This window comes from Protopterus annectens, chromosome 6.part0, assembly GCF_019279795.1.
Source record: "Protopterus annectens isolate FY-2018-M chromosome 6.part0, PAN1.0, whole genome shotgun sequence".
Lineage (NCBI taxonomy): Eukaryota > Metazoa > Chordata > Ceratodontiformes > Protopteridae > Protopterus > Protopterus annectens.
In genome coordinates, this window is record NC_056737.1 from 912856503 (window position 1) to 912883528 (window position 27026).

Consider the following 27026-nt stretch of genomic DNA (forward strand, 5'->3'; position numbering starts at 1 on the left):
GAGGAGGACAGGGAGGATGCCACCCCAGGGGCAGAGGGGGTCCCAGGAATTTTGGGTCCAGAGAACCGTTCTCTGAGAGGCCCACGCAGAACCCCTGAGCGGTTACCCGACTGCTCCACTCTGGAGGCAGTTGGGGGGCGTTTTTCGAGGCACCTAGCAAAATGGGAGTCCATAACATCGGATCGCTGGGTGCTTCATATTATATCCAGAGGTTACCAAATCCCCTTTATAGTAAACCCCAGAATCAGAAGCCTTCCCGACGTTCCACCCAGTCAGAGGGAGGCGGCTGCTGCAGAAATTCAGAAGCTTCTGCAAAAAAGAGCCATCCAGCCCGTCCCCCCAGATCAAGTCGGATCAGGGTTTTACTCCAGGTTTTTTCTGGTGCCAAAAAAGATGGGGGACTTGAGGTCCATCCTCGACCTCTCTCTCCTAAACCTGGCGGTACCCAAAGAAAACTTCTGAATGGTCATGTTGCAATCCGTCCTCCCCTTATTGCGGGAGGACGACTGGATTTGCTCCATAGACCTCAAGGATGCGTACTATCACATTCTAGTGGACAGGTGCTCCAGGAGGTTTCTCCGCTTCCGGCTGGGAGCCAGTCCCTTTCAATTCAGGGTCCTCCCCTTCGGTCTCACCTCAGCCCCCAGGGTGTTCACAAAGGTCCTAGCAATAATAGCGGCCCACCTGAGACTCCAGGGAATTCAGGTCTTTCCATACCTGGACGACTGGCTCCTCACAGCCCCAACAAGGCATCTACTTTGTTCATGCAAGGATTATTTCCTCAGTCTGGCTCCACTATTAGGATTAACCATCAACATGACCAGATCCTCTCTCATCCCTACACAGGTGTTGGATTTTATAGGAGCGAGACTGGATTCCAGACAGATGCTTGCGTTCTTGACTCCAGATCGGCTTCGGAACCTGAGGTTGCACGTGCAGGCCATCCTTCAACTGCAAACTCCTTCGGCGGAATTGATCCTGAGGGCCCTAGGATCTATGGCAGCTGCAATCCCTCTGCTGCCATTGGCCCGGTTGAACATGAGGGTTCTGCAGTGGACCCTCCAGGTACAATGGTCCCTGTCTCGCAACCCCCTGTCTCACCCCATTTCCTTAAGCAAGGTTTGCAGAAGATCGCTCCTGTGGTGGCTCCAGTCTCCCAACCTCCACATGGGACGCCCCTTCTCACTACCTCCGCCAGTCGACACAGTGACCACGGACGCTTCTCGCCTGGGGTGGGGGGGGCATTTTTCAGGCAGGACAGTCCAAGGCACATGGAACGACATAGAGACCTCTTTGCATATCAACGTCCTAGAGATGAGGGAGGTGCTTTTGACGTTGCAGGCACTACACAACTCTCTTCTGGTAGGGATGATTGCGGTACAGACAGACAACATGTTGGTCGTCTGGTACATCAACAGACAGGGGGGAACCAGGTCATACCCCCTTTGCCGCGAGGCCATGAGAGTGTGGGAATGGGCGATTTCCACCAACCGCTTTCTCATAGCAACGCACATTCTGGGACGGTCCAACATTCTAGAGGACAGGCTCAGTCGTACTATCCTGACTCCTTACGAATGGTCTCTCAACCATCGAGTTGCAGAGCAAGTATTTGCCCGATGGGGACAACCTTGTTGCGATCTTTTTGCCTCTCCTTCAAACACCAAATGCAACGATTACTTCGCTCTGATCCCCCCTCCGGGGGAGTCCCCGAGAGACTCTCTAGTTCATGCTTGGCCTCCCAGTCTGCTTTATGCTTACCCTCCTCTTCCCCTGTTGAAATTATTACAGAAAGCCAGGCAGCTGGGGAGCAAGATGATCCTCATTGCCCCATTCTGGCCTCGTCAGACGTGGTTCCCTTACCTATGGTCTCACCTAGTGTATCCACCATGGATTCTGGATCCCATTCCTGATCTCATTTCTCACCCTCTCGGACTTCCAACTCCGAACCTGGTCAACCTCAAGCTGACGGCTTGGTTGCTCTAGTTCCACTCCTCATAAGGACTCTCGGGATCTCTTCACCAGTCAAAGCCATTCTTGTAGCAGCTCACAAGCCTTCCACCAGGAAGGTTTATCGGAGTAAGTGGAAACGCTTCACCATTTGGGCGGAACACTGTCGTTTAGACCCTTTTACAGCCCCGATATCGTCGGTTCTAGATTTTCTAACCTCTCTCTTTCACCAGGGGGCTAGTTCTTCCACAGTCAAGGTACAACTGGCAGCAATCTCATACTATCACGTGGGGCAAGAATCTGACCCTCTTATCACTTCCAAACTGTGTAAGACCTTTCTCAATGGTACCTTCCTCCTTAGGCCTCCAGTTAAAGAGGTGGTACCTCCATGGGATTTATCCTTAGTCTTGCAGGCCTTGACTGGTCCCCCATTCGAACCAGCGGCCACGGTTGATCTTAAATTTCTCTCTTGGAAGACAGCCTTTTTGGTGGCCATAACTTCAGCCAAAAGAGTGTCGGAATTGCAAGCTCTTTGTGTCAAACCACCATATCTGGTCTTTCACCCGGATAGGGTTTACCTCAGGATCAATCCGTCCTTTCTACCTAAGGTATCTTCAGAAGCGAACATCAATCAATCTATCAATCTTCCAGTGTTTTTCCCCAACTTTCATAACAAAGGAGAGTACAAGCTACATTCCTTAGACGTACACAGACAACTACGTTTTTATATCCATAGAACTGCTGATCATAGGCAATCCGATCAGTTGTTTATCTCCTTTGCCAAAAGTAATTTCGGAAAGTCAGTTTCTAAAGTTTCTCTCTCTCGATGGATCTCGAGTTGTATTCTTTTAGCATATCAGAGCTCGGGAAGGCCTGCATCTCAAGGAGTCCATGCTCATTCTACTAGGGCCGTTGCCACTTCTGCAGCCTTTCAAGCTAGGGTTCCACTGGATGACATTTGTTCCGCAGCCACTTGGGCTTCATCTCACACCTTTATCAGCCACTATAAAATAGATGTGGTCTCCCGAGGTAGGGCGTCCTTTGGCTCTGCGGTGCTCCGGAATATCCTTCCATGAAGGCCACCCAAGATTTAGGTAGCTGGGAACTCTGTCCCACAGGTTGCTGACAAATGAAGTTCCTACTTCAGATTAAGAAGTTATGTACTCACCATAACGTTCCATCTGAGTAGGTATATTCATTTGTCTGCAACCTTCCCCCCCTCCTTCCCCCTGACCAATATGATCGTTCTTGTGTTATTAGCATATGTTCCCATTGGGACACTTTTATCTGCTGTGCTATGGGGCAAACTTGATCTGAGGTCAGTTAGGGTAGGCAGGGGATTATGGGTAAGGGGAGGAGCTAGGAGCTCGGATCTATGCTGTGATAGAAGTTGCCGGCTCGGATCCGAGATCGGATCCGTATCCCACAGGTTGCAGACAAATGAAGATACCTACTCAGATGGAACGTTATGGTGAGTACATAACTTCTTATTTTCAGATGCAATCATACCAGCAGAAAAAGTTGATCCTGAGAAAACTGTGTCACAAGGCAACTTTTTAAAAATTGGAGAGGCTATAGTGTTTATGGAAGATGATTATTCGCTGTACACCAGACAGAAGATAAGCAGATTTACTCCCTCAATCAGAGAATGTCAAGAGGCAGGTCTGAGATTCAAGCTGCTGTATCCAGCTGTCTTCAATATAGTTTTTCCTGGAAGATCAAACTCATTTTTGATGCAGAACAGGCTAAGGAGGAAATACAAACGTTTGCCCAAAAAAGTGAGCCATCAAACAGAAGGGGGACTCTGCTTTTCACTCTTATAGTAATAAAGCTCATAGAGAAATTTTACCAGAGAAATCTTTTCCAGTGTTCCAGAGGAAAATGCTTGAGAGAGAGAGAGATAAAAGCCAAGGAGTTGAGTAGAAGAATTAGGTGTACCTGGGGTTGGGAGGTGGAGATGAAGAGGAAGAAGACCAGCAACACTGAAATTAGTGAATAAATGTGAGACTGTAAAGCATCAGTCACATGTGTAAAATATGTCTTTACAAGAAAAAGTGGCTGAGAAGATTGGACTATTGCTAACTCTGTTAATCTTGTGAGGAGTATAGTCTACTTCGTCATTAATTTTTGGAAGGATGCTAAAAGGAGAAAAAAGAAAAAAATGGAAGTAAAACAATTTTTGTTTCTAATATTTGTATAAAACATTGTATAAATTACATATTTTATAAAAAAGCATTTTCGGTGATTGTTGTATGTGTTCAAAATATACAGTTTTCTTTTTTAGTTGTTAGAAATGTAGACATTACAGTTTAAAAACAAGAAAGGCTGGAAGTGTATGGATTAGTGCCCTTGGCTTAATCTAATAAAATACGTTTTTTGTACAAGCGTGTGGTCTTTAAAAATTAGAACACCACTGTGAATGTAATGAAAAGTTTTTTGTTAGCAAATAAATATTCTGTGTGAGTTTAGTAGTCTGCAGCTGTATGTTCTTTTCTCTTCTTTCCATGGAGACAAGCTGACTACAGGTCTAAAATCTTGAGAGTTTGGGGCATTGTTTGCAAAGGACATCATAAAATTAAAAGGTACAAGGTCAAGCAGCTTAGCAAAAAATAAAGTTTGAAATTATTGGTCGTGCACAAGAGAGTGCAGCATTCCTGGCACCTAAATTAGAAGGGTGTATTATTTATTTTTATCTGAAGATAACCAGTCCTCCTTTTTAACGCTGAAAGTTAATGTTTTCTGAATGCGTACAAGATATTTTCACAGCTGGGAAGGGAATAAAGATAGTGCAAGAACAGACGGTGATTTGTGTAAGGAGCAGCACAGGCTGTAGCATGGATAACCTTAAGTTAGGATTACACAATGCCTGTGGATGCAGTTGTCGATTTGGTACAATTGTTCCTAGCAGGAGGATTAACCCTCTTTATTTAAGATGTACATAACATAGGTTATGCAGGTGTTCTGGGGGTGTTTTTTTTTTTTTTTTTTTTTTTTACTGTTTTTATTAAAACAAAAAGTCTTGTTAAAATGTGACATAGTTTCACATGGAAGTGACAAGAAACAAATGTATTAAAGGTCAACCTGCCAAGCATTAGTGGGTGTAGGTAACAGAAAATGTAGAAATAGACATTTAAAAAATGGCATAAATAATAGGTAGGAATAATAACTTCTTATCATAATGGTTACACTATCTGCATTATTTTGGAATGTGAATGGCCTCACAGTTATAGATAAAAAAGTAAGAGTATTGAATTATGTAGTGTGCAAATATCAATGCTACAGGAGAGTCATTTGGAAAGAATTGAGCATATGGATTGATAAAGGATTTAAAGATGGATACTCAGCAGAATATCAGGGACAAAGGAAACTGAGAGTACTTTTGCTAATTGCTAGATGAGTTCTAATAGCAATGTAAGAGGGGAAAAAGATAATGGTATATTTGTGGAACATTTTGAAACAGTTTCAAGTATTTTTGGAATATAAAACTAATGAACATAGAACAAATGCTATAGCTGTAATATATGTACACACACATGAATTGGTTCAGCAGTACCCATATTTATGGGGAAATGATAAAATGAAGTATTTAGGAGTATGCATTAAAAACGGCACTGTTATGGCAGCTAAGGATATGTGAGAAGAGACTAAACAAAAGATAATACAAAAACTAAGAAACTGGAAGCTCTCGTTTATGAATGTACAGAGCAAGATACAAGCAGTGAAAATGTTTTAGTCCCTTTAGTTTTATGTACATGTAGAATTATGTTTTGGAAGAGTGAAGGTAGGAATTTAGTAATTTATGTAATTTTTGATTAACAGTAGTTATACAAACAAATATATGGGATGTAATGTTTGCAACTGGGACCATGTATCTTGCAAGATAATTTAATAAAGTTGTTAAAAATAATAATAATTGTAATTATATGTATTGTAGATAGTATCATAAGCAGTCATGGTGGGAAGAGCAAGAGAGAGAGATGGTGGAGGGATGAGTTTCTAACCCTCTGTGCCTCCCAAACCTCTGAAATAAATTTCTCATGCATGTTAAGCAGAGTGACCCACAAACTTCCTTTACACATAAGTTTGTTTTTCAATTGAATTGTACAGGTTATAGGCCACATTAAAGGTGGGAAAAGTTTTGAAATGATTTATTGTGGTCTCGTTTTTTTATATCACAAAAACCTGACATTTTAACAGGGGTGTGTACACTTTTTATATCCACTGTAGATGACTGTATGAGTTTTCACAGATTTATTCCGGGACTGACCAGTATGGCTCTCCTGGAGAGAGAGGAGGCATAGCATGATAGAGGGTACTAGCAAAGAGGAAATGGTCATAAGATTCAGTAGCATTGGAATGCCAATGAATCTATACCAGAGAAGAAAATGTGCAGGCTTCTAAGGTAACTCTTAGAATGCTACTTTTGATATGCCATCACCAAGTAAATCCTCACATCAAGTGAGAAGAATGGAGAAGGGCTTCAATACAAAATGGTCTTTTAAGGAACTAGCTTGCAAGCTTAACTACATTTAATTTGATGCAACAAATTTTGTGCTTTACTTTTAACGACTGGTCACATAACCACCTTTGTTTTGTTCTCTGTCTCTCTCTTTTTAATATGTTTATTACTACCATGATGGAATCAGTAAGATTCATCCTACTTTTGTGTTATGTATAACAGTCAGGACTGTGTACGTATATTGGAGCCTAAAAGGATAAGATGGGTTTATTGTGAACTGACCAGAGAATTAATGAGCAGTAGATTGTCATAGCTTATCTGTTCTGCCTGTTATCAGTGCATCATAAAACGTTCAATGCAAAGTCCTACTGCAGGTACATTTCACATGGATTATCTTAATTTAATGATGTAATTACAATAATGTGCAAGTGTTGGTCATTGACAAGTTCTTTCTTTTATGATAATACGTTTTTTTTTCCTCTGGGGAAAAAAGTCATGGTTGCATTTATATTGCTTGTGAATTATAGTGTTTCTGTTTGATGTGGCTCACTCAAGAGTATTTATTTCATTCATTTTCAGGGATATGCATCAAATTCTTGACGCATATGAAAGCAAGAAGTCCTTTTACTTATACACAGGAAGAGGGCCTTCGTCTGATGCTATGCACGTAGGACATCTTATACCATTTATTTTTACCAAGTAAGTGCATTTTGGTACAAGTGGGCATTTACCAAATTGTGGAAATTTCACAAATGTTAACATTATGCATTCCATGTGCCAGTTTGTACTTTTCTGAAAGCACTAAGAACATGATACCCTTACTTATTGCTTTCATGGCAGTGACAAGCCATTCAGGATTCTCTCGTTTCCTTTCAAAATTTTTTTCAGAATGACTTCAGTCCTCATTCTGTATGCCGATCCATTCACTAGATGTAAGTTAGAACTTAGCTTTGTTGCCACTGCTGTGTTACCGCACTTTGTCTGACTATCCCTTTCATTCCTTCTTGTTAAAGTTGCATTTCTTTTGGACAGTTTTAGTTAATTATGTTAGCTTATACATTTTTATGCTAATATATTTCCTTTTTTATCTTTCTTTATTCTGATATTTTTGCATTTTAGCTGGTCTACACTTTGGCTATTATTTGGTTTTATTTTACATTACTCCATTTCACTGTCCCCAATTGAGCCTGAAGATAAAATTGAGTCATTATAACTGAAAAGGTTTAGTTTTCTTCTGTCGGCTTGTTAAGGTTACATTTACATTCATTCCATTTTACTGGCATTTCATGAAAGGCATGCACCATACTGAGTCCTAATCATCTTCATTTTATTTTTTCTTACTGTAGCCCAAGCCTATGGTTCTGTTTGGCTGTTTTCCTTCCTGTGTCAGTTGAATAGCTTAAGATTCACTGTTGTTGTAAATGTGAATATGATCAGTAAGGAGTATTATCTAGGCTTACAAATGCAGCATATTACAGTCATTAGTTTAATTTATGCAAAGGCAATCTTTATTATTCATGAAAAATCAGGAACTATTTGCAAAACTATGCACAGTTTTCTAAATGGTCTAATTATGCTACAAGTTAAGGTCATAATATTTAATTTTTTGCACACATGGAAAACAGAATAATAATAAATAACAGTTTTATATTCAGTCATCCAGTACAGCATACCTAGATATTAATGTAATTTCCCAACACATCATACATTTTACTTGTCAATTTCCATTTTCTATATTCGTCTTTTAATGTCCCTTCTACCCGCCTTAGTTTATACCTCGAACAAACCAGTCCCGTATAATAATATACAGAGCAGGCAGGCAGAAGACAGCCTGATATCAAACCACTTATAAAATTAGAGCATAGAATGTTAGCTTATTCCTCACACCAAACTCCAAAATAACTGATACTGTAAGAAATCAAAGTTGGAGGCACCACGTACAGCTATCCGAACGATCTTTATTACTCACAATACAAAGGTTAAGCACTCTAGTACCAAGTCTTGGGACAGAACATGAAACCCTTCAAAGTGCAAAGTAGTTGCTGTGTGTACACCCAAAACTTAGGGAATTTTGAGAAATAGAATGTAAATTTTCCCTATAAAACTAAGTGCTTGTGTCTCTTGTGGGCATTGCTAACCGCCACTGCATGATGAACAGTATCACACAAATGCAAAGACCTTACATCAACAGAGAAACTAAGTAAGCAAACAAAATAGCCCCCTGACCTATCAGGAGATTACACTTGGGGACCTCTGAATTGATTCCCAGCTCAGAATGAGATGAGGCTACTCTCTACTGCCACTAAGGCACAGTCCAAAACCTTTTTTAATGTAAAACACCAGGAGAAGCAGTGTAAAATGAAATAGAATTAGCCAACTAAGCTAAGCATGAAGAGCGCCCACAAAGTATAGAAGCCAGCAAGAAAACACAGCTAATTACAAAGGCACTTTTAAGTTGTTTTAATGCAAGGACACAGTAAATAATTAAACAATATAGATATAAAGAGACACTGCTAAGTGCAAAAGACACTTAACATATTTTAAAATGCAAGAACAGTGTAAATAATGCAGAAATATAAATACTAGCACAGTTAGAAATTGTCAAAAATTGCATTTTAAGCAGGTAAATGTACTTATCCCCTTTTACAAGCTCACCATATATAAAGCTTATCTAACACAGTACAACTGCAAATATAAACAAGAAATGTAATATTGCATGACACATACCTACAACGTGAGGGAAGACTTTAGCCAAATGGCTGTGGAGACATAACTGTGGGTGATATGTAGAAGTGCAGTCTACTGCAGTGACCCTGACTTGGGAGGATGGAAGTGTGAAACTGCCCACTGTTTGTGCCTTCCATTTCTTAATTTAATTCAGTGCTGGTTCCTTTTTGTCCATATTTGTAAGGCTGCTTACATTCCAAGATAATAAGGACAGAGTGGCCAGTATTATAGTCGGTTATTACTCCCAGCTATTACACATGACATTTCTTTGGAATGCGTCTTTCCAATGTTTGATTGACTTGCACACACTAATGCTTTTTCTAATATTCATTTGAACCTATGTTACATCTTTTAGGACTTTATACTTCAATGAAAACACACACAAAAACTAAATACATTTTCAGAAGCACAAACTATGTACATTTTCAACAAATGAAGTTTACCCCTCCAGATAGATACTGTTCTCTCAAATCGACAACTGCACCCTTGTGCACTGCCTAATCTAAAATTAAGGTTGCCCATGCTAAAATGCATGCTACAGCCTGTGTTCCCAGTTACACTGAATAACCGTTATTTTGTTATCTGTATTCCCCACCCAACTGTGAAAAAGCCAACAGTAAAAATTAACTTTTATCCCAAGTACACTGGCTGCATTTAAATAAACAAACTAAATTATGCACTGTTCTGTTATAGGTTTATGGGCAAATACTAGGGCAGCTGCCATTGTGAGCTGTTATAAGCCTAGCCAACTTCTCTTTTAAAGGTGAGAATCAAACCCTCTATGTTATGTTTGTAAGGCAAACACCTTAATCATTATGCCAGTGCCCCCAACCCACTAATATAATTGAATGTATTTAAGTGTTAAGACTGCTGGGGAGGCCACTACTTCTTACTCACTTCCGACACGTTAAAATTTTTCACTGAACTGCTTGCTGCTCTACCTTCATATGTTATAGTTATCTCAGCAAAGAGTGCACAGAACTCTCATGATTAGCTTCTTGCAGATGCAGACAGCTCAATTCCAAGTAAAAGCAGTCAGCAATAAAAAAAGAAAAGTTTACTACTTTGCAAGTGTATAAAAGAATATTTGCAAATTTCTCCTAGAACACAATGTACAGACCTCCCCTGCCCAACTTCCTGCATCTGCAGACTTTTGATCTCCCAGTGACAACATTTCCTACTGGAAGACACATAATTCCACCAATCCTACCAATCACATAAATCTTTATGGATTCACACAAATAATAACCACACCTACCAGAATCCACAAACCAAACAGTAAAGAAACCATCCTTGACTGGATCCTTCTAAACAGTCACCTTGACTCTTATAAACCAGGGACCCTTCCAGATGATATCAGTGACCACATTTTAACCTATATCATCAAACAAAAAAATTACATCCCCAACACCAATATTTTTAAAACCTCCCGTTCCAAGAAATTCTTTAACCCTGACAGTTTCCAAAATGAACTTAAAGCATGCAACTGGTCACCATTGTTTCATCTTGAACTTGATGAAGCAGTAACCCACTTTAATACCAGATTTCTTCAAACTCTTGACTACCATGCCCCCTATCACTCATCCTGAATAAGGACTAAAACTGCCCCCTGGCTTACAAAGCAAACTAGACAAAAGATCCTCCTCAGAAGTAAAATTTGGGCCAAATGGAGAACCTCCAGAAACCCAACAGACCACCTCTACTTTAAGCAGTTAAGAAATGCCACCAAGAAAGACATTCTCAAAGACAAAAAAAGATTATTACCTCCACCTACAACAAACCCACCAACAACATCCACAAAAATTCTGGTCTGGCATTAACAAGCTTCTTCAACCTGGGCACTCTAAAACCTCCTACCCCTTCAGGATTCAACCAAAATAACTCTAACCAAATTCCTGATGCTTTTAATAACTATTTTACTGATGCCAGTCTATCCCTAGCTAATACTTTACTATCCACAACCACTCCCCCACTAAATACCACTAATACTCCATCACCAACCTTTCTTCTACAACCTGTACCTACATCCCTCATTTGCAAACTCCTTCAAAAACTTAAGCCATGTACCCCTTCTGCTGACGGTCTTCCAGCTGAATACCTGCAAATTGCAGCTAAAGCCATTGCCTATCCCATATCCATCATTATAAATAGAACAATTTTAGATAGCAAAACCCCTTCATTGTGGAAGGTTTCCCACATAATACCCTTACATAAAGGCGGCCCATCTGCAGAACTCTCCAACTTTCGGCCTATCGCCTTACTCTCTCCATTAACTAAAATAATGGAAAAATGTATACACAGACAACTGCTCGACCACCTGCTCCAAAATAATTTACTTGCCAACTGTCAGCATGGTTTTAGGCCTTACCATAGCACAGCAACTGCCCTGTTATCCTTCTCTGACACCATTAACAAAAATCGAAACAACAACACTTTTTCCTCAGCGTTATTCATTAACCTCTCAAAAGCCTTTGATATGGTGAACCATCACATAATTATTGACATTCTAAAAGCTCAATCACTTCATCCTCAAATTTTACAATGGTTTAAATCATATCTAGATAATAGACAGCAAGCAGTACTTTGGGAAAATAATCTTTCTTCATCCCTCCCTGTGAACACTGGAGTACAACAAGACTCTATCTTAGGACCCCTTCTATTCTCTTTGTTCATTAATGATCTACATACCAACATACCCCAAGCCACCTGCATACAATATGCTGATGACTCCACCTTAATTTGTTCAGCCAAGTCCATAACCTCTCTCCAGTCCCTAACCCAAACAGTATTTAACAGTGTTGAACACTGGTTCATGAAACACTGCCTTCTTCTCAACTCCAAGAAAACAAAACTATTGCTTTTTGCTCCTACTCATAAGTCACCTCAATTGCACTTTACAGTAACTTCTAACAATGGAACCAAACTATCCCGATACTACTACCCGTCTACTGGGGGTAACAATTGACAACAACCTTAGCTATGATGACCATATTAATTCCACTATTAAGTCTGTCAACAAAAAACTAGGCACCCTGTACAGAATCAAAGTCTTCCTCACCCCTGTAGCCAAAATCACTATTGCTCAGACCCACCTTATCTCCACCCTGTTCTATGCTTCAGCTATATACACCAATTTATCTAAAACCAACCTTTCCAAACTTTCCACCAGTTATAATAACATAGCCAGATTTGTCACTGGCTCCCCATTTAGAACTCATCACTATCATAACCTCAAACAGCTGGGATGGTTAGAACTTGAGAACCAACTACTTTTTCAACAACTTATCACCCAAAAGATCCTTTACTACCCTAATAACACCTCAATCCTCACCAACCTCATCACCCCCTACAAAAATCTTGCAACACTACGCTCAGCAAATAAACTCCTAGTCTCTTCCATTAAATCCAACAACAAAGCTGGGGACTCACTTTTTACCACCACCATAGGGAAAAGTTGGAACCATCTCCCTAGTGAACTTTCCAACCTTTCTTCCTCTCTTCTTTATAAGAAGCATCTTAAAGAATATCTAAAAACTCACTGGCTTTGCCCCTGTTCCAACACTGACGGATATCTCTTTCTTGCTCTCTCTCTTCACTTCTCTACTCCTCTTTTCTATGCTGCCTACCTGTAAAAGGTCTTCCTTTTTAGAACTCAAGCGACTTCTATTATTGAACCCAAAAAAAAAAAAATGTATTTTTAAATCTCATTCATTATTGTTCATTGCTCTCTCTCTCTCTCAAATTTTTGCTCTTTGTATTTTTTTTCTTAGCTTATATTTACTAAAGGACTCTGTATAATTTGACCTCACCCTTATGTAAAAAATGTACCGTTACTCACATTAATATTTCTTTATACTGTATTTCTTTGTTTGTTTTGTCATTGTTTCTGCTTGGAGCTTTTCTCCCCGGGCCTCTACTGAAAATGGACATGTATCCAGTTAGACTAGCCCGGTCAACAAATGTAAAATAAATAATAAAATAAATAAGACAAAAATAAGCTAATAACTTTTCCGATGTAGTAAGCTTACCATTTCATTGTCAAAAGGATGCTAAGCAGAGTCCTCTTCTACATGCTGTCCTACTCTTTGCTGAATATTTTTTTTAATTCCCCCATTAGTCTGTTTTGCATCAAAATGTTTTTGATCTTCCAGAAAAATTATTCTGAATTCAGCTAAATACATCATTTTGAATCTCACACCTGTCTCTTTACCTGTGCCTTTTCAATTAACAAATCTTACTGTGGAACAACAGTCCGGTTGCTTATTCGTATAAAATTAATGTAGTCTGTTCTACCAGTTTCTCTCATACAATGGAAAATCTCAGTTTTTCTCTATGCATTCTGTCTTGTAACGCTACTATTTTTTTTAAAACAACTCTTCTAGAGAAGCTTCATATTCACCTGGCATTTTCTTCATTTTACCCTGTGATTTTTTTTGCAGTTTTATCAGCTCATCTGAATAGCTCTAGCTAAATCTTCTGTTTTTCCAGCCTTATGTTATTTAAGTTGACCTATTCCTTCAGTGTTTAATTTATTTTAAACACATCTGAATACATTTGATTCACTTTTTCCTCTAAATTGCTGGAAACCATCTACTGTACTAAAGCTGAAACCTGAACTGCTTCTTTGCTGAAAGGCTGCAGCATTTTTCCCAGACAGATTTTAATCTTCTCATTTTCTGGTTAATTTTTTTGTTTCTCGGGTTCACCAGATTTCTTCTTTGCTGGCATCGAGGCAGTCTAATTACTAACCAGTGTCTGAAATTTACCCATTATGACAGTTTCAGTGGTCCTTTTTCCTCACTTCTGGTTGTCACATTGGGAGAACTCAAATCAACTTGTTGATAACTGTGCAGCCATCTTGGAAGTTGCCAAACCTCCTCTGATTAATTCTCATAGTTATCATGCTGTGTTTTATATGCCCTACTAATTATCCCTTTATTAATAGCAACTTCTCTTCTAGACTCAAGTAAGTGTTGTCCCACATATGATCTTTCATTTAGTAGTCCCTGTCCCTTTTTCTTTGCAGGGCACTACAGTCCAGACTTTTGCTTGGCCTCATCCCACTGTGTTATCTTTCCTTCTCTAGTTATTTTTTTTCCAAAACTTTGTTTTCTTTGCTAATTTTCTCTAAATTCTATCCTCTTGCTTTCTGTACTCTTACATGCAATAATCCTTATTGGTAAATATAATTTCTTCATTCCTGTGGTGGCTTACTTGTTAGAATGCTTTGTGCTACTTGATATAATGTTCTGTGTGGCTGTTATTCTTTTTAGGGTTCTCCAGCTGCTATCTTACTCTGTCCATACTTCTCAAATCCTTGCTCCTCCATTCAGCATCACCCCTTTCTACTTTCATATAACTTTCTGCATGTGTTCTCTGAGCCTTAATTGTGTAGCTCTAGAGTGTTGCTTCAAATCAAGTAGTCCTGAACTACCTTGTTCTGTGGGAAGAATCAAGTTATCCCAGTTAACTATTGCCCTCTTTCCGCTACCAAATAAATTCCTTCAGCTCTTTTTTAATTATGGTCCATAACGTCTCCTTGGTGGATAAAAATATGATTCGCCTGTATATAAAATGAAGGGGTCTAGAACCATTTGCACTTTTTGTCCATAATCAAGAGGTTCCAGCTGCTGCTTTTTTGTTTAATATGTTTCCCACATATCCTTAGCTGCCATAGTAGTATCATTTTGGTCCATACACTTAAATACTTTTATTTTAAATAAACATGGGTATTGCTGAACCAATTCATGTGTGGGACATGGTTTACTACTACTTGGTTTTATCTTCATTCATTTTTTTCTCTGAAAAGACTTGAAACTGACTGACTCAAAATGTTCCACAGCACATAAATATCCTTTTTGGATTTATCAACTACAAAATAATGCAGTGTGTGAATAAAGCAAAGCATTTTGATTACCATACCAGTAATGACATTGAATATGTGAGTCCCTTATTGTCTTTGCTAATGAAACTTTATATAAAACAAATAACTAGGTAGAGAGAGGGCAGCCCTGTCTAGCTCCTCTGCTCAAACATAGCTTGTTAGAGAGGAACCCTCTCTATTTAATTCTTCCCTCTGACCCTTCATATAGCCTCCTAATTAACCATATTATTGTATCAGGAAATGCAAATGTTGCCATTGCTGTACTCATAAAGTTACAGCTGACTCTGTCAAATGATTTCTCTGCTTCAAGACCCACCAAGTATAGAGACGTTTTCTTGTACTTGGCTTCCCTCTGGATCATCATTGTTCTGTTGAAGTTTTCAGACGTCTGATTACACTCTACAAAACCACATTTCTCCGTATGTATCAATTTTGACAACACCTTTGCCATTCTCTTAGCTAGTGTATAAATAAACAACTTGTAATTGTGGTATAAAATTTCAGTGGGTCTATATGAAGGTGGGTCTGAAGGGTTATTATTCTTTTAGGGTAATACACCGACCACGGCTTTCTTCCAAGATGCTGCTACTTCCCCATTTTTAAATATTGTTAAAGAAAACCTTCCAGATTTCATCACTTTTATCCCCCCGAGCTAATAGTCTTCCACAGGAATACTGTCTTTTCCTGGAGACTTTCTGTTGATTTATTGTACACCACTGTTTTTATCTCATCTCTTCCTAGTTTAACTGCTAATTTTTGAGCCTTATTTGCCTCTAGGCTTGGCATAATTTCATCTTCCATAAATGTTTCAATTTGCGACATTTCTTGTTTTCCACATCTGTCTGCTTTATACAAGTTTTCAAAATATCTTCTCTCTTTAACAGATAAGTGGGAAAGCGACAGTGTTTAATTTTTTACTTCATTGTCCTGTATCTTTATCTTAGATTGTATGTGTGTGTGATCTGAAACGGTTTTTGGATGTGTTCTAGGCTTTCAATTAAATACACTTGCTCCTGTTAGATATAATTTCTATTCAGTCTCTTCCAATTCCTGTACCTGTCCCGTACGTAAATTCTGTCAAAAGTTCCTGCTACAGATTTCACATCTTCATGCTAAACATTTTCATATATTTCTTCAGAAATCTAGCTGTTTTTGTTATATTTTCCATTATAGAACCCCTAATATATCCTCACTATTGCAAATCAGATTCCATTCTCCACCCATAACATTCCCTGTTGGAAGTTGATTATTTTTCCCACAATTCTCATAATCTCCATAATAGAAGTGTTAGGTGGACTATAAATAAATCTGCTACCCCTGCCAATTAACCCCATTACTGCCACACATTTACCATTGTTATATTATTTTCCTCTTCCACGTACTGAATCCCTCTATTAATCCCCCTTTCCTTTGTCCCTGATAGTCTGATGAATGTCCCCCTGAAATCTTTTATTTGTGGTATTGACATGCTCACTTCTGTCCAGATGCATCTCCTGCAATATTACTATTTTCACCATACACTTAATATTATTCAGTACTCTTTGCTTTTTGTCTGCACAAGACCATTTATATTTCATGATAAAAAGTAGCCATTAAAATAGAAAGCTATTACTCTCTCCTGTTATATGTGACAGTGCTTTTGAATATGTTTCCAAATTTTAACTTGAATGGAGACATTGATATTTGGCAGGTTGATCTCCTGTGGAGTTGTTCCTTCTCATCTCAGTTTGAAGGTATATCACATTTTCAAGACTCTTTGCTTCATTGAAAACACTCAGAAAAACTAAATAGGTTTTCATAACCCACATTCCCTTTTAACTTAAAACAAGCACACACAACTTTGTACAGCTTCAAAACAATGTTTACCCCCATCCATAGGAGCAATTGCCCCAAATTGACAGTTGCACTCACAGACATTACATAATTTTAAGTAAAGGTTACCTTTGCTAAAGCAAATGCTACACTCTATGTTTCCAATTACACTAACTGCTATCTGTTTTTTTTTCTTATTGCTGTTCCTTTCTCAGATGTAAAAAATAGATTACCTGTGTTCAGTAATCATTAACATTTAGCCCCAAGAAAAAGGTGCACTGGCTACCTTTAAATAAATAAGTAAACTGAACTCTATTTTTTTAACAAGAAGCATCTTTATTAAATTTTCACTTATATGGGCAATCATATATAAAAACAAACCATGTTGAAATAGTCTCAGTTGCAAGCATTTTATATCACAGATCATATTGACATAATTTTAGTTGCAAAAATTATACATCACATAGAGTCTACCTTAACATTGTCAATCAGACTTTACATAGCTCTTTCAAATCCTGCCTTCTTTTAAACCTCATTCCTCCCCTGCATGTATTGTTCCCACAGTTCTCATTTTTCATATGTAATTTGCTTCTATCCTTTACTAAAGATGCCAATTCTAGTTGTTTTATCTCTGTTACCAACTGTACTAGAAGTAGTGAATATAGTATGTCAATTTTCTAGGAAATGCTTTTTTGGCAGCCACCATAATTAGACTCAGCAAGGCTTTATTACGTGTAGGCAATTCTGATTCTGTGTCATACCTCAGAAAAATAATTTCCCTAGTTACACCAGTTGCTCACCCAGTATCTCTGATAGAGTAGTCTGCAGGGAATCTTTAAAGTATGCTAACTCATTACATTCCAAGAAAATATGTTCCCAATTACCTCTTTCTTCCCTATTACACCTCCAATATTTCCTGTCTGCCTGAGGAAAAATACTCTGGAGTCTACTTCGGGTGTAAAAATATGTATGTGCACATTTCCAAGCAAAAATCCTTTATCTTTTTGTTGCATATTTTGGAGACAAACCTATATCCCCCCCATTGTTTCTTTGTGAATTGCATATCCAAGCTCTCTTCCCAATCCTTTCTAACATCCCCTGACTGAGTCTTATAGTTATCATGCACTATTTTATATGCTCTGCTAATTATTCCTTTTTTTAACAGCATCTTCTGCTCTAGATTGAAATAAAAACTCTACCAGTGCTGACCTTTCATTTAGGAATCCCCTATTTCTTTGTCTTTGCATATGCTCTGATATCACCCCTTGATAGGGAAGGCAATCTCTAACGTTGCAGTCCAAATAAATTCTTGGCATCTTCCCCATTCTATCACCTTTCCCTCTCTAGTTATTTGCTCCCAATGCCTTAGTTCCTTTGCCAGTTTTCTCCAATAAACTCCAGCCCCTTCTTGCCTATTGTCTGCATCCCTAGTTGCAGTTAGCCCTATCGTCAGAATCTCCTTTCTCCATTCCTGTGTTGGCTTAGTTCTTGGAATACTTTCTGCTACTTTATGAATATAATGCTCTGTATAGTTATTGTTATTCTCCTTAAAGGTCTGCATCCAAAATCCCAGACTCTTTGTGTCTTGAGCTCCTCCCGTTTTATCATCATCCCTTTCCACTTTGAGTCATAGTTTTCTGCTTGTGCTATGTATGGGAGCCTTAACTGTGTAGCTCTGAAATACCCCTTGAAATTGTGTAATCCTAAACTGCATTGTTCAATATATTTTCTTTCATTTAGTCTCTTCCCACATATCCTTAGCTGCCACACCAGAATTATGTTTTAATCCATACTACTAAATACTTCATTTTATCATGTCCCCATAAATATGGATATTGCTGAACCAATTTGTGTATGGATTCTTAATTTTTTGCTATTGCCTTTGTTTTAGCTTCATTAATTTTGTATCCCAAAAAGATTTAAAACTATCTCAAAATGTTCTGCAACATTGTAATCTCCTTTTCTGTTTTTAACAGGTATTAAATAATATCATCTGCAAGCAGAACCAGCTTTTCTTGACTACCATAGGAATTATATCCTTGAATTTCTGAGTCCCTTATTTTCTTTACAAATGGATCAAAATAGAATGTAAATAAAGGGGAAAGAGGACACCCTTGCCTGGTTCCTCTGCTCAAGCAGAAATTATCAGAGAGGACCCCACCCACTTTAATTTTCGTCTCTGATTCCTTCATATATCCTCCTAATCTACCTTATAATTTTATCAGGGAATGCAAATGCTTCCATTGCTGTACTGATGAAGTCCCAGTTTACTCTGTCAAATCCTTTTTTTTTAATGCACTTTCAAATCACATTTTATAAAAACTGCATGAGAAATCTGTAGATAGCCTTGATAAAATAAATCATCTAATATTATCCATGTCATTATTCCTCACAGTAGAGTCTTGTATCCAGTATCGGATCCAAAACGGCAACTTTAGCTTAGACAGATCCAAGGATCAAGCTCCTCCATCTCCCATTATTGCACGCTGCCCTCTAACCCTCAGATCTCATTTGCCGCGTTTTGCTACGGATGTGATCCCTGACTTTCGCTCAGATAAGTGCTTCTGTTCTCTTGTTCAGATTTGTTTAGACTTAGTTTAAATTAGTTTAACCTAGTCTTTCTTAGTTTAACTTTAGTTTATCTAGTATTAGTGTTGGTTGTTACCTCCCCTCTCATGGATATCATAGCTTTTTGGCAGGTAGTTCCCCTTTTGTCAGGCATTTGGCACCCTTTTCTTTTTTTCTCTTCTTAGACCGTTTTTAGTGTTGGGTATTTTTTATGTCTAAAAAGCCCTCTGGGTTTAAGAAGTGTTCCTCATTCGGTCAGAAGATGCACAATTCTGACTTGCACAAGGAGTGCTTGTATTGTTTAGGGGCTTCTCACCTGGAGGTTGAATGCAACGTCTGTGCCACAGTTAATTTTTGAGGTTTTAGTGGAGCGCCGTAATAATTTTCTGCTTAAGGGTTTGGTTCAAGGGAGTCCTTATGTTTCCCCTCCCAAGGCTTCCGCTTCTGATCCCAAGTGGAAGGCCCTCCCATTCCTTCGGTGGCTTCAGAATAACCTAGGCTGTCAGATCCTAGATCCTCTGGTCCGACTCCAGCCCAGGTTGTCTTGGATCCAAAATCTTCACATTCTAGATCTTTGGATTCTTCTACCGGATCCAGGGCCTACTCGGATCACAGGTCCTCCGATCCGGTTAAGGCCAGACCAGTTTGTCTGCTCTGATTGCTTCAACCTCTCAGCCTTCATTATAGAGGATACAGCTTCTCCTGGATCTTCTAGGCATTTGTTTAATTCGGCTACTAGACCTCGGAGCTAGATTCCAGAGCATAGACATAGATCTTCGGAGTCCAGGAATGGACCCCCAGCCAAGTCTACTCACTCCTCCACTTCCTTCAGATCATCTAGAAGCTTGTTACCATTGGACATGGACAGGATGATGAGAAATCTCCTCAAAGCCCAGATTGAGTTAGGGCTTCTGGTGTCCCCAGCCCACCTGACTAGGGGTGCCTCTCCAATCCTAGGTCACCATTTTCCTCTTCTGACCCTAGAGGCCTCGGAAACGTGGGACACTGTTACCCGTGGTGAGATCCCAGCGGTTTCAAGTCTCTTTTTTACTATGTCAGAGTCCCTGGCCTGCTCTGTTCCTCCTCCCTCAGACCAGAGTAGGCCCAGTGCCAGAGTGGTCAGTGCCAGCTGCCTGGGGGCGGGGTCTGGGTCTTTCAGACCTATCCCTACCCCTGGGGGGCTTCGACCCTAGACAGCTCAGGACCGGTGTCATCCTGAGGCCCACGGGGCTGTGTCAGGATCTGTTCCCCCTTTCTGGGTGGCTGTGCCCTTTGAAAATGGGGGGAGGAGACCTCTTTCAACCCATCGACCTTCAGGGCGATAGAGAGGACATTCTCAAAACCTTGAACATCATCTCCCACTCCTCCAGGTCCACCCCTACTCCTGTCTACCTTGGGTGAAGAGGCCTCCCGGTCAGCCCTCCCATACTAGCCTTCAGGGGACTTCCTCACTGAAGCCACTTCTGAGTTGTCCCCGGAGCCCCCCACAGAGGAGGCACCTCGTAAGAGAAAGTGCAAGAGGAGACACTTGGACTATGCCATGGAGTCCCTCACGGAAGACACATACCTCGATGGAGATGGATGATGTCTCCTTTGAGATCCTTAAGCAAAAGGGCGGATGGTCTTCCTAACTCCCTTCTTCAGAAAAATTTGTGTTTCTGAAGGCTTTCAGGATGGGCTCATCTACTTCCTGGGTGTCCCCCCTGCGGCCGAGTTGGTGGACATTATCACCAGCAGGGCTTGGAAGGAACTTGACACTGTGAAACCAGTACGTAAACTAGCCGACAAGTTGCTTAGTCCTCCTGTGGACCGACCTGTTTGGAGCAAAGGAGTCCGGTCGATGCCATCATGGTTGCCGCTGCCACTAAAATGGAGCTGACGGAGCAGAGCTGCACAGTCCATCCCCTGAACAGGGAATCTTGGGCGATTGACTGGCATGGGAAGCATGTGTTTGCCTCAGATACCTTTGAACTGAGGGCAATTAATTACCTGGCACACTTCACCCGCCTTCAAAGGGACTTTGTCAAAGAACTCACCACTTCTCTTACATAGTTGTTGCCAGAGGAGGACCTCAAGAACGTGCCTCCCAAGCTCTCTACTCTGATGTCCCTCCCTAAGTCCTTGATGAGGTTAATTTCCAGTGCAGCGGAAGCTACCTCTTGAGTGGCAGGTACTGGCATAGCTATAAGGCAACATGCTTGGTTACAACTCTACACATTTGCGGGAGCCTTCAAAGCATCTTTTACCACTGCTCCCTTTGACGGGTCCACCCTCTTTGGACCCTTCTGTGAAAGAGACTCTAACCTATAATGAGCAGGAAGGGAAGATTTTGTTTGTGGCTGGGATCAAGTTTTCTACTCCTCAGAGGTCCTTTTCCAAGACGCAACGAGATGGTTCCATAGGTCTCAGTCTTCCTTCCAGGATGCTCCTGATGATTCCTCTTTCAGAGGCAGGGGGAGAGGATTCATCGGCAGATGCTGCCCTAGAGATGGGGGGAGGGGTCCGCAAAATCATGGTTCCAGAGTACCCTTCTCGGAGCAACCCTTTCAGCGCTCCTGAAGTGTTGCCTGACTGTCCCGCCCTGGAGGAAGTCAGGGGTCATCTTTCCCTTCCGATCAGTGGGTGTTAAACATCATTTCGAGGGTGATTTCATCCCTGTTTTCTAACCCCTCCAACAGGAAGATATCTCCACAGTATTCCACCCTGTCAGAGGGAGTTGGCCTTCAAGGATGTTCACTAACTTCTTCAAAAATGAGCCTTCCAAGAGGTCCCAACAGGACAAATGGGGACCCACTTCCTATTGTGGACCTCAGCGAGTTCAGTCTATCGGTCAAGAAGTCCAAGTTCCGGATAGTCACTGTTCAGTCCATTCTGCCGCTCTTACACAAGGACGACTGGATGTGCTCAGTGGATCTCCAGGCCTACTATCATTTCAACATAGACAGGCACTCGAGGAAACACTTTTGCTTCCTTTTAGGGGCCAATCATTACCAATTCAGAGCTCTGCCATTTGGACTCACCACAACACCCTGGATGTTTACCAAATGTACGGCAGTGGTGGTAGCTCACCTGAGTCTGCAGGGATTTCAGTTGTTTCCATACCTTGACCTTTGGCTCCTCATGGCACCCACAAGGTATCAACTGTCGCAAACTGTCTGTCCGATCTTTCTTCCTTCTGTTCAGCCAGTTGGGATTTACAGTGAACTCTTTTAAGTCCATTTTGGTCCCCACACAAAAATTAGAGTTCATAGGAATCCAGCTAGATTCCGTGTCAGAGATTGTAGCATTACCTCTTTGCCGGGTTCTGCTGATCTTTTGAATCCTGCAGTCTACTTGTTTCTTCAGACCTTAGGATCAACGGTCATACAGCTTGTGCCACTAGCAAGGTTTCATATGTGGGTTTTACAGTGGACCCTGGTAACTCAATGGTCAGGTCTGTCTCAACCTATGTCCATGTCCATAAGATTAACACCAGTGTGCAGACAGCACCTTCTTTGGTGGCTTCAGTCTCAGTATCTCATTTTAGGCAAGCCATTTCCCCTCCCTCCACCTAAGGCCACCATGATGATAGATGCTTCCTTGTTTGGGGGGGCATTTCCAGGGGAGAACAGATAGGCAAGTGGTCCCTCGTAGAGACCAAATTGCACATAAACATCCTAGAGATGAGAGCAGTCCTCTTAACGTTACACTTCTTTCAGAATCACCTTCCTCTGGGGGAATGATTGCAATTCAGATGGACAACATGGCAGTGGTCTGGTATATCAACAAACAGGGGGAAAAATTTTACCCATTGTGCAGAGAGGCCATGAGAGTGTGGGAATGGGCGATATCCTCCATGCGCTTTCTTCTTGTAACACATCTACCCAGGGACTCCAGCTTATTGGGCTTTAAACTCAGCAGAACCATATTGAGTCCTCATGAGTGGTCCCTCACTCCCATGGTGGCGAAGCAGATTTTTGATCTTTGGGGTCAAACCTGTTGTGACTTCTTTGCCTTCCCAACCAGCAACAAATGCAGCATGTACTTTGCCCTGATCCCCCACCCAGGGAGTCACCGAGGGATGCTCTAGTCCATGATTGACCTCCAGGTCTCCGCTACTCTTACCCTCTTATCCTTCTTATCCCCAAAGTTTTCAGAAAGTACGATGCCTGAGGAACTCCCTGAACCTCATTGCCCCTTTCTGACCTCATCAGCCATGATTTCCCTTTGTAAGGTCTCGCCTGAAGTATCCTCCTTGGATACTGGATCCCCTTCAGGATCTGATCTCCCATCCTTTGGAGCTCCCTCTTCTCAATCTTCTGACCCTTCATCTAACCACATGGTTTCTCCAGTTCCAGTAATTTTTAATTTTAATTGAAACAGTCCAGGCTAGCTTACCCCAACAAGAAGATTATCGTAGCCTCCCAAAAACCTTCTACCAGAAAAGTGTATAGTAGCAAATGGAAAAGGTTTTCTATTTGGGCTAAGAGCAGGAATCCGGATCCCTTTTCTGCTTTTTTGCCCAATATTCTGTTGTTCCTGTCCTCATTTTTCAGGAAGGGGCATATTTTTCTACTATTAAGCTTCATTTGGCTGCAATTTCCAATTTTCATGAGAAGAGAGAGCCTATGTTTTCATCCAGACTCTGTAAAGCCTTCATGAAAGGTGTTTTCCTTCCAAGACCACCCATTAAGGATCCTTTACTTCCTTGGGATCTAAGCTTCATGCTGCACTCTCTGACTTAAAGCCCATTTGAGCCTGCTAGTTCGTGCGATCTCATATTTTTGTCATGGAAAATGGCCTTCATAGTGGCCATATCTTTGGCTAAGAGGGTGTCCGAATTACAAGCCCTATCGATTGCTCCCACATATATGTCTCTTAGAACATATTCATCATTTTTGGCCAAGGTTTCCACTGAATCCAATCTGAATAAATGTTTTCAGTTACCAGTTTTCTTCCCCAATTATTCCAATAAATGGGAGTACTTTCTGAACACTTTGGATGTACACAGGCAATTGCAATTTTATCTGCATAGGACTAAGGAGTTTTGCAGATCAGACAAGCTCTTTGTGGCCTTTCCCTGAATAGATAAGGTTTCCGTGTTTCTAAAGTGACTATCTCTAAATGGCTCTCCAGCTGTATCTCTACAGTCTGCACCAACAAGCATCTTGAGGTTCCGGGAAAGGGTAGAGCTCATTTTACTAGGTCTGTGGCTGCATCTCCCGCCTTCATGGCCAGACTGTCCATTGACGATATTTTTGCTGCCACCACTTGGTCTAATCATCACACCTTTATATCACATTACAAGCTAGATTTGGTGTCCAGGAACAGGGCTTTCTTTGGTTCCATGGTGCTTCAACATGTCCTTCCTTGAGGCCTCCCAGGATGTATGGTAGCTGGGGACTCTGAAATTTCTGTGAGGAATAATGACATGGATAACATCAGATAAAGATTAATGTACTTACCATAACCTGACATTTGTATTATCCTATGTCATTATTCCTCACATTTTCCTCCCACCATCCCCTTCCTTGTTGGATCTTTTGAAGTTGGAGTGTTGTGGGTCCAGGACTGTTTTCCTTTCTTCCTTTCGGGTCATAGCAATACTAACTATGTCAGCATACTCGATCTGATGGTTAGAGGGCAGCAATGGATTATGGGAGAGGGAGGAGCTTGAACCTTGGGTCTGAAAAAGCTAAAGTTGCCAGCTCGGATCCGATGACAGATCCAAGACCCTGCTGTGAGGAATAATGACATAGGATAACACAGATGCCAAGTTATGGTAAGTACATAACTTTTTTCACAAACTTGATCCTGAATTTGCAGTCAAGTACAGTTTCTTAATAATACATTCATTCATATAAGCCAGGCTCCACTGCCTATAGTCATGTTTTACCCTTCTTTGGGTTCATTATTATAGCATAACAAAATGTAAATAAAATAAATAAATGCATTATCTAAATGTGATGTCATAGTTGAAGGTGCCCCTTTTCTCCTTGTCTTGACCATATGTCATGGGTTTCTTGACATTACATGCCTCTGTTTCCCACCATTTTCTGAGTAACCCCTTATTTTGACAGAACTTGCTATAGTAAGTGAAAAAATGTGTATCAGAATTTTTTGAAAGGAAATGAGACAAGGCTACATAGAAAGACAAAAGGAAGTGCAGAGATTTTGCAGAATTTGTTTCAGACAAGAAAGTAAGGGAATGCTTAAATCTTGCTTTTTTATTGTGTCTTTGTGCTAGTGTTCTGATAAAATGGAAATAAAGACACTGTGATGAGAAAAAAATAATCTTAGCTTCTTGTATTTTGCCATATTAAACGAGGGGGAAAAATACCTCATGTTTTTCAGCCCACATACCTGTATCATAGGCTGGAGAACATTACTGTATTATGATGATTCTGTCACTAGACTGTGTCATTCTCTTGAGGTATTGCTGTCTATGTAAATATATATATATATATATATATATATATATATATATATATATATATATATATATATATGGGTCCCCCTCACATGGCCAACATTTCTTAAAGTCGAAGACCATATGATCGACTTTTGAAATGTCGACTATGCGGAACGGACATCTCCGTACAGTGTGGAATGGAAAGATTTCCATTTTCCGCACTATAGTGCGATCTCAGAGTTGGTATATCTAAGTTTCGGGGGGAGGGGGGGGTGTAGCAATATGAAGGTTAGTGATTGCTGTGTTTTTTTTTTTTTTTTTTTTTTTACATGATCGACATTTCAAAAGTCGATCATATGGTCTCGACCATATGGTCTTCGACTTTTATGAAATGTCAACCATGTAAAGTACACCCATATATATATATTTGTGTATATATATATATATATATATATATATATATATATATATATATATATATACATACATATATATATATATATATATATATATATATATATATATATATATAAATGTGTGTGTATCTGTATATATATATGAGTGTGTGTGTGTATATATATAATTATATATATATATATATATATATATATATATATATATTTTTTTTTTTCTTTGAGACAGTTACTCAGGCTATAGATAAGGGAAAGGAGGTACACACGGCTTACCTTGTTCTTGCTAAAGTATAGATAAGGGAAAGGAGGTACACACGGCTTACCTTGTCCTTGCTAAAGTATTTGACACCATTACCCATTCAGGTATTATTGATAAGCACACCAGCCTTGGCATAAACCCTTATGTCACAAGATGGATCGCAAACTGGCTCTCAGACAGATCCCATAAAGTAAGAGTAGCAGGATCTATGTCCGAATCCAGACCAGTAACGAGTGGTGTGCCTCAGGGCTCTGTCCTGGGGCCCCTCCTATTTGGCATATACTTCTCAGAAGTGCAGGCAAGCACGGAAGGGCTGTGGCTGACTAAGTTTGCGGACGACTGCAAACTGGGTGCTATAATAGAGTCACCGGCCGACATGGAGATCCTCCAGAAGGGCCTAAATGAGACTGATGCATGGTATCAAAGCCATGGTCTCAAGCTAAATGCAAAAAAATGCGTAGTAATCCCCTTTGGAAAAAACAGAATACCTACAAACTACAACATAGGAGGTAATCCCCTGAAATCTGAAGAAGAAATAAGGGATCTAGGGATCCAAGTAGATGGTC

General features: G+C 40.2%; 1 protein-coding gene across 1 annotated transcript in view; it reads left to right on the plus strand.

Moving 5' to 3' along the window:
* Window positions 1-27026, plus strand: part of WARS1 (tryptophanyl-tRNA synthetase 1) — a 572087-nt gene that overhangs the window by 211376 nt on the left and 333685 nt on the right. Inside the window, exon 5 of the mRNA XM_044074563.1 lies at window positions 6986-7105. Within this exon, the coding sequence (XP_043930498.1) occupies window positions 6986-7105 (120 nt within the window). The remainder of the gene's footprint in view (window positions 1-6985; window positions 7106-27026) is intronic.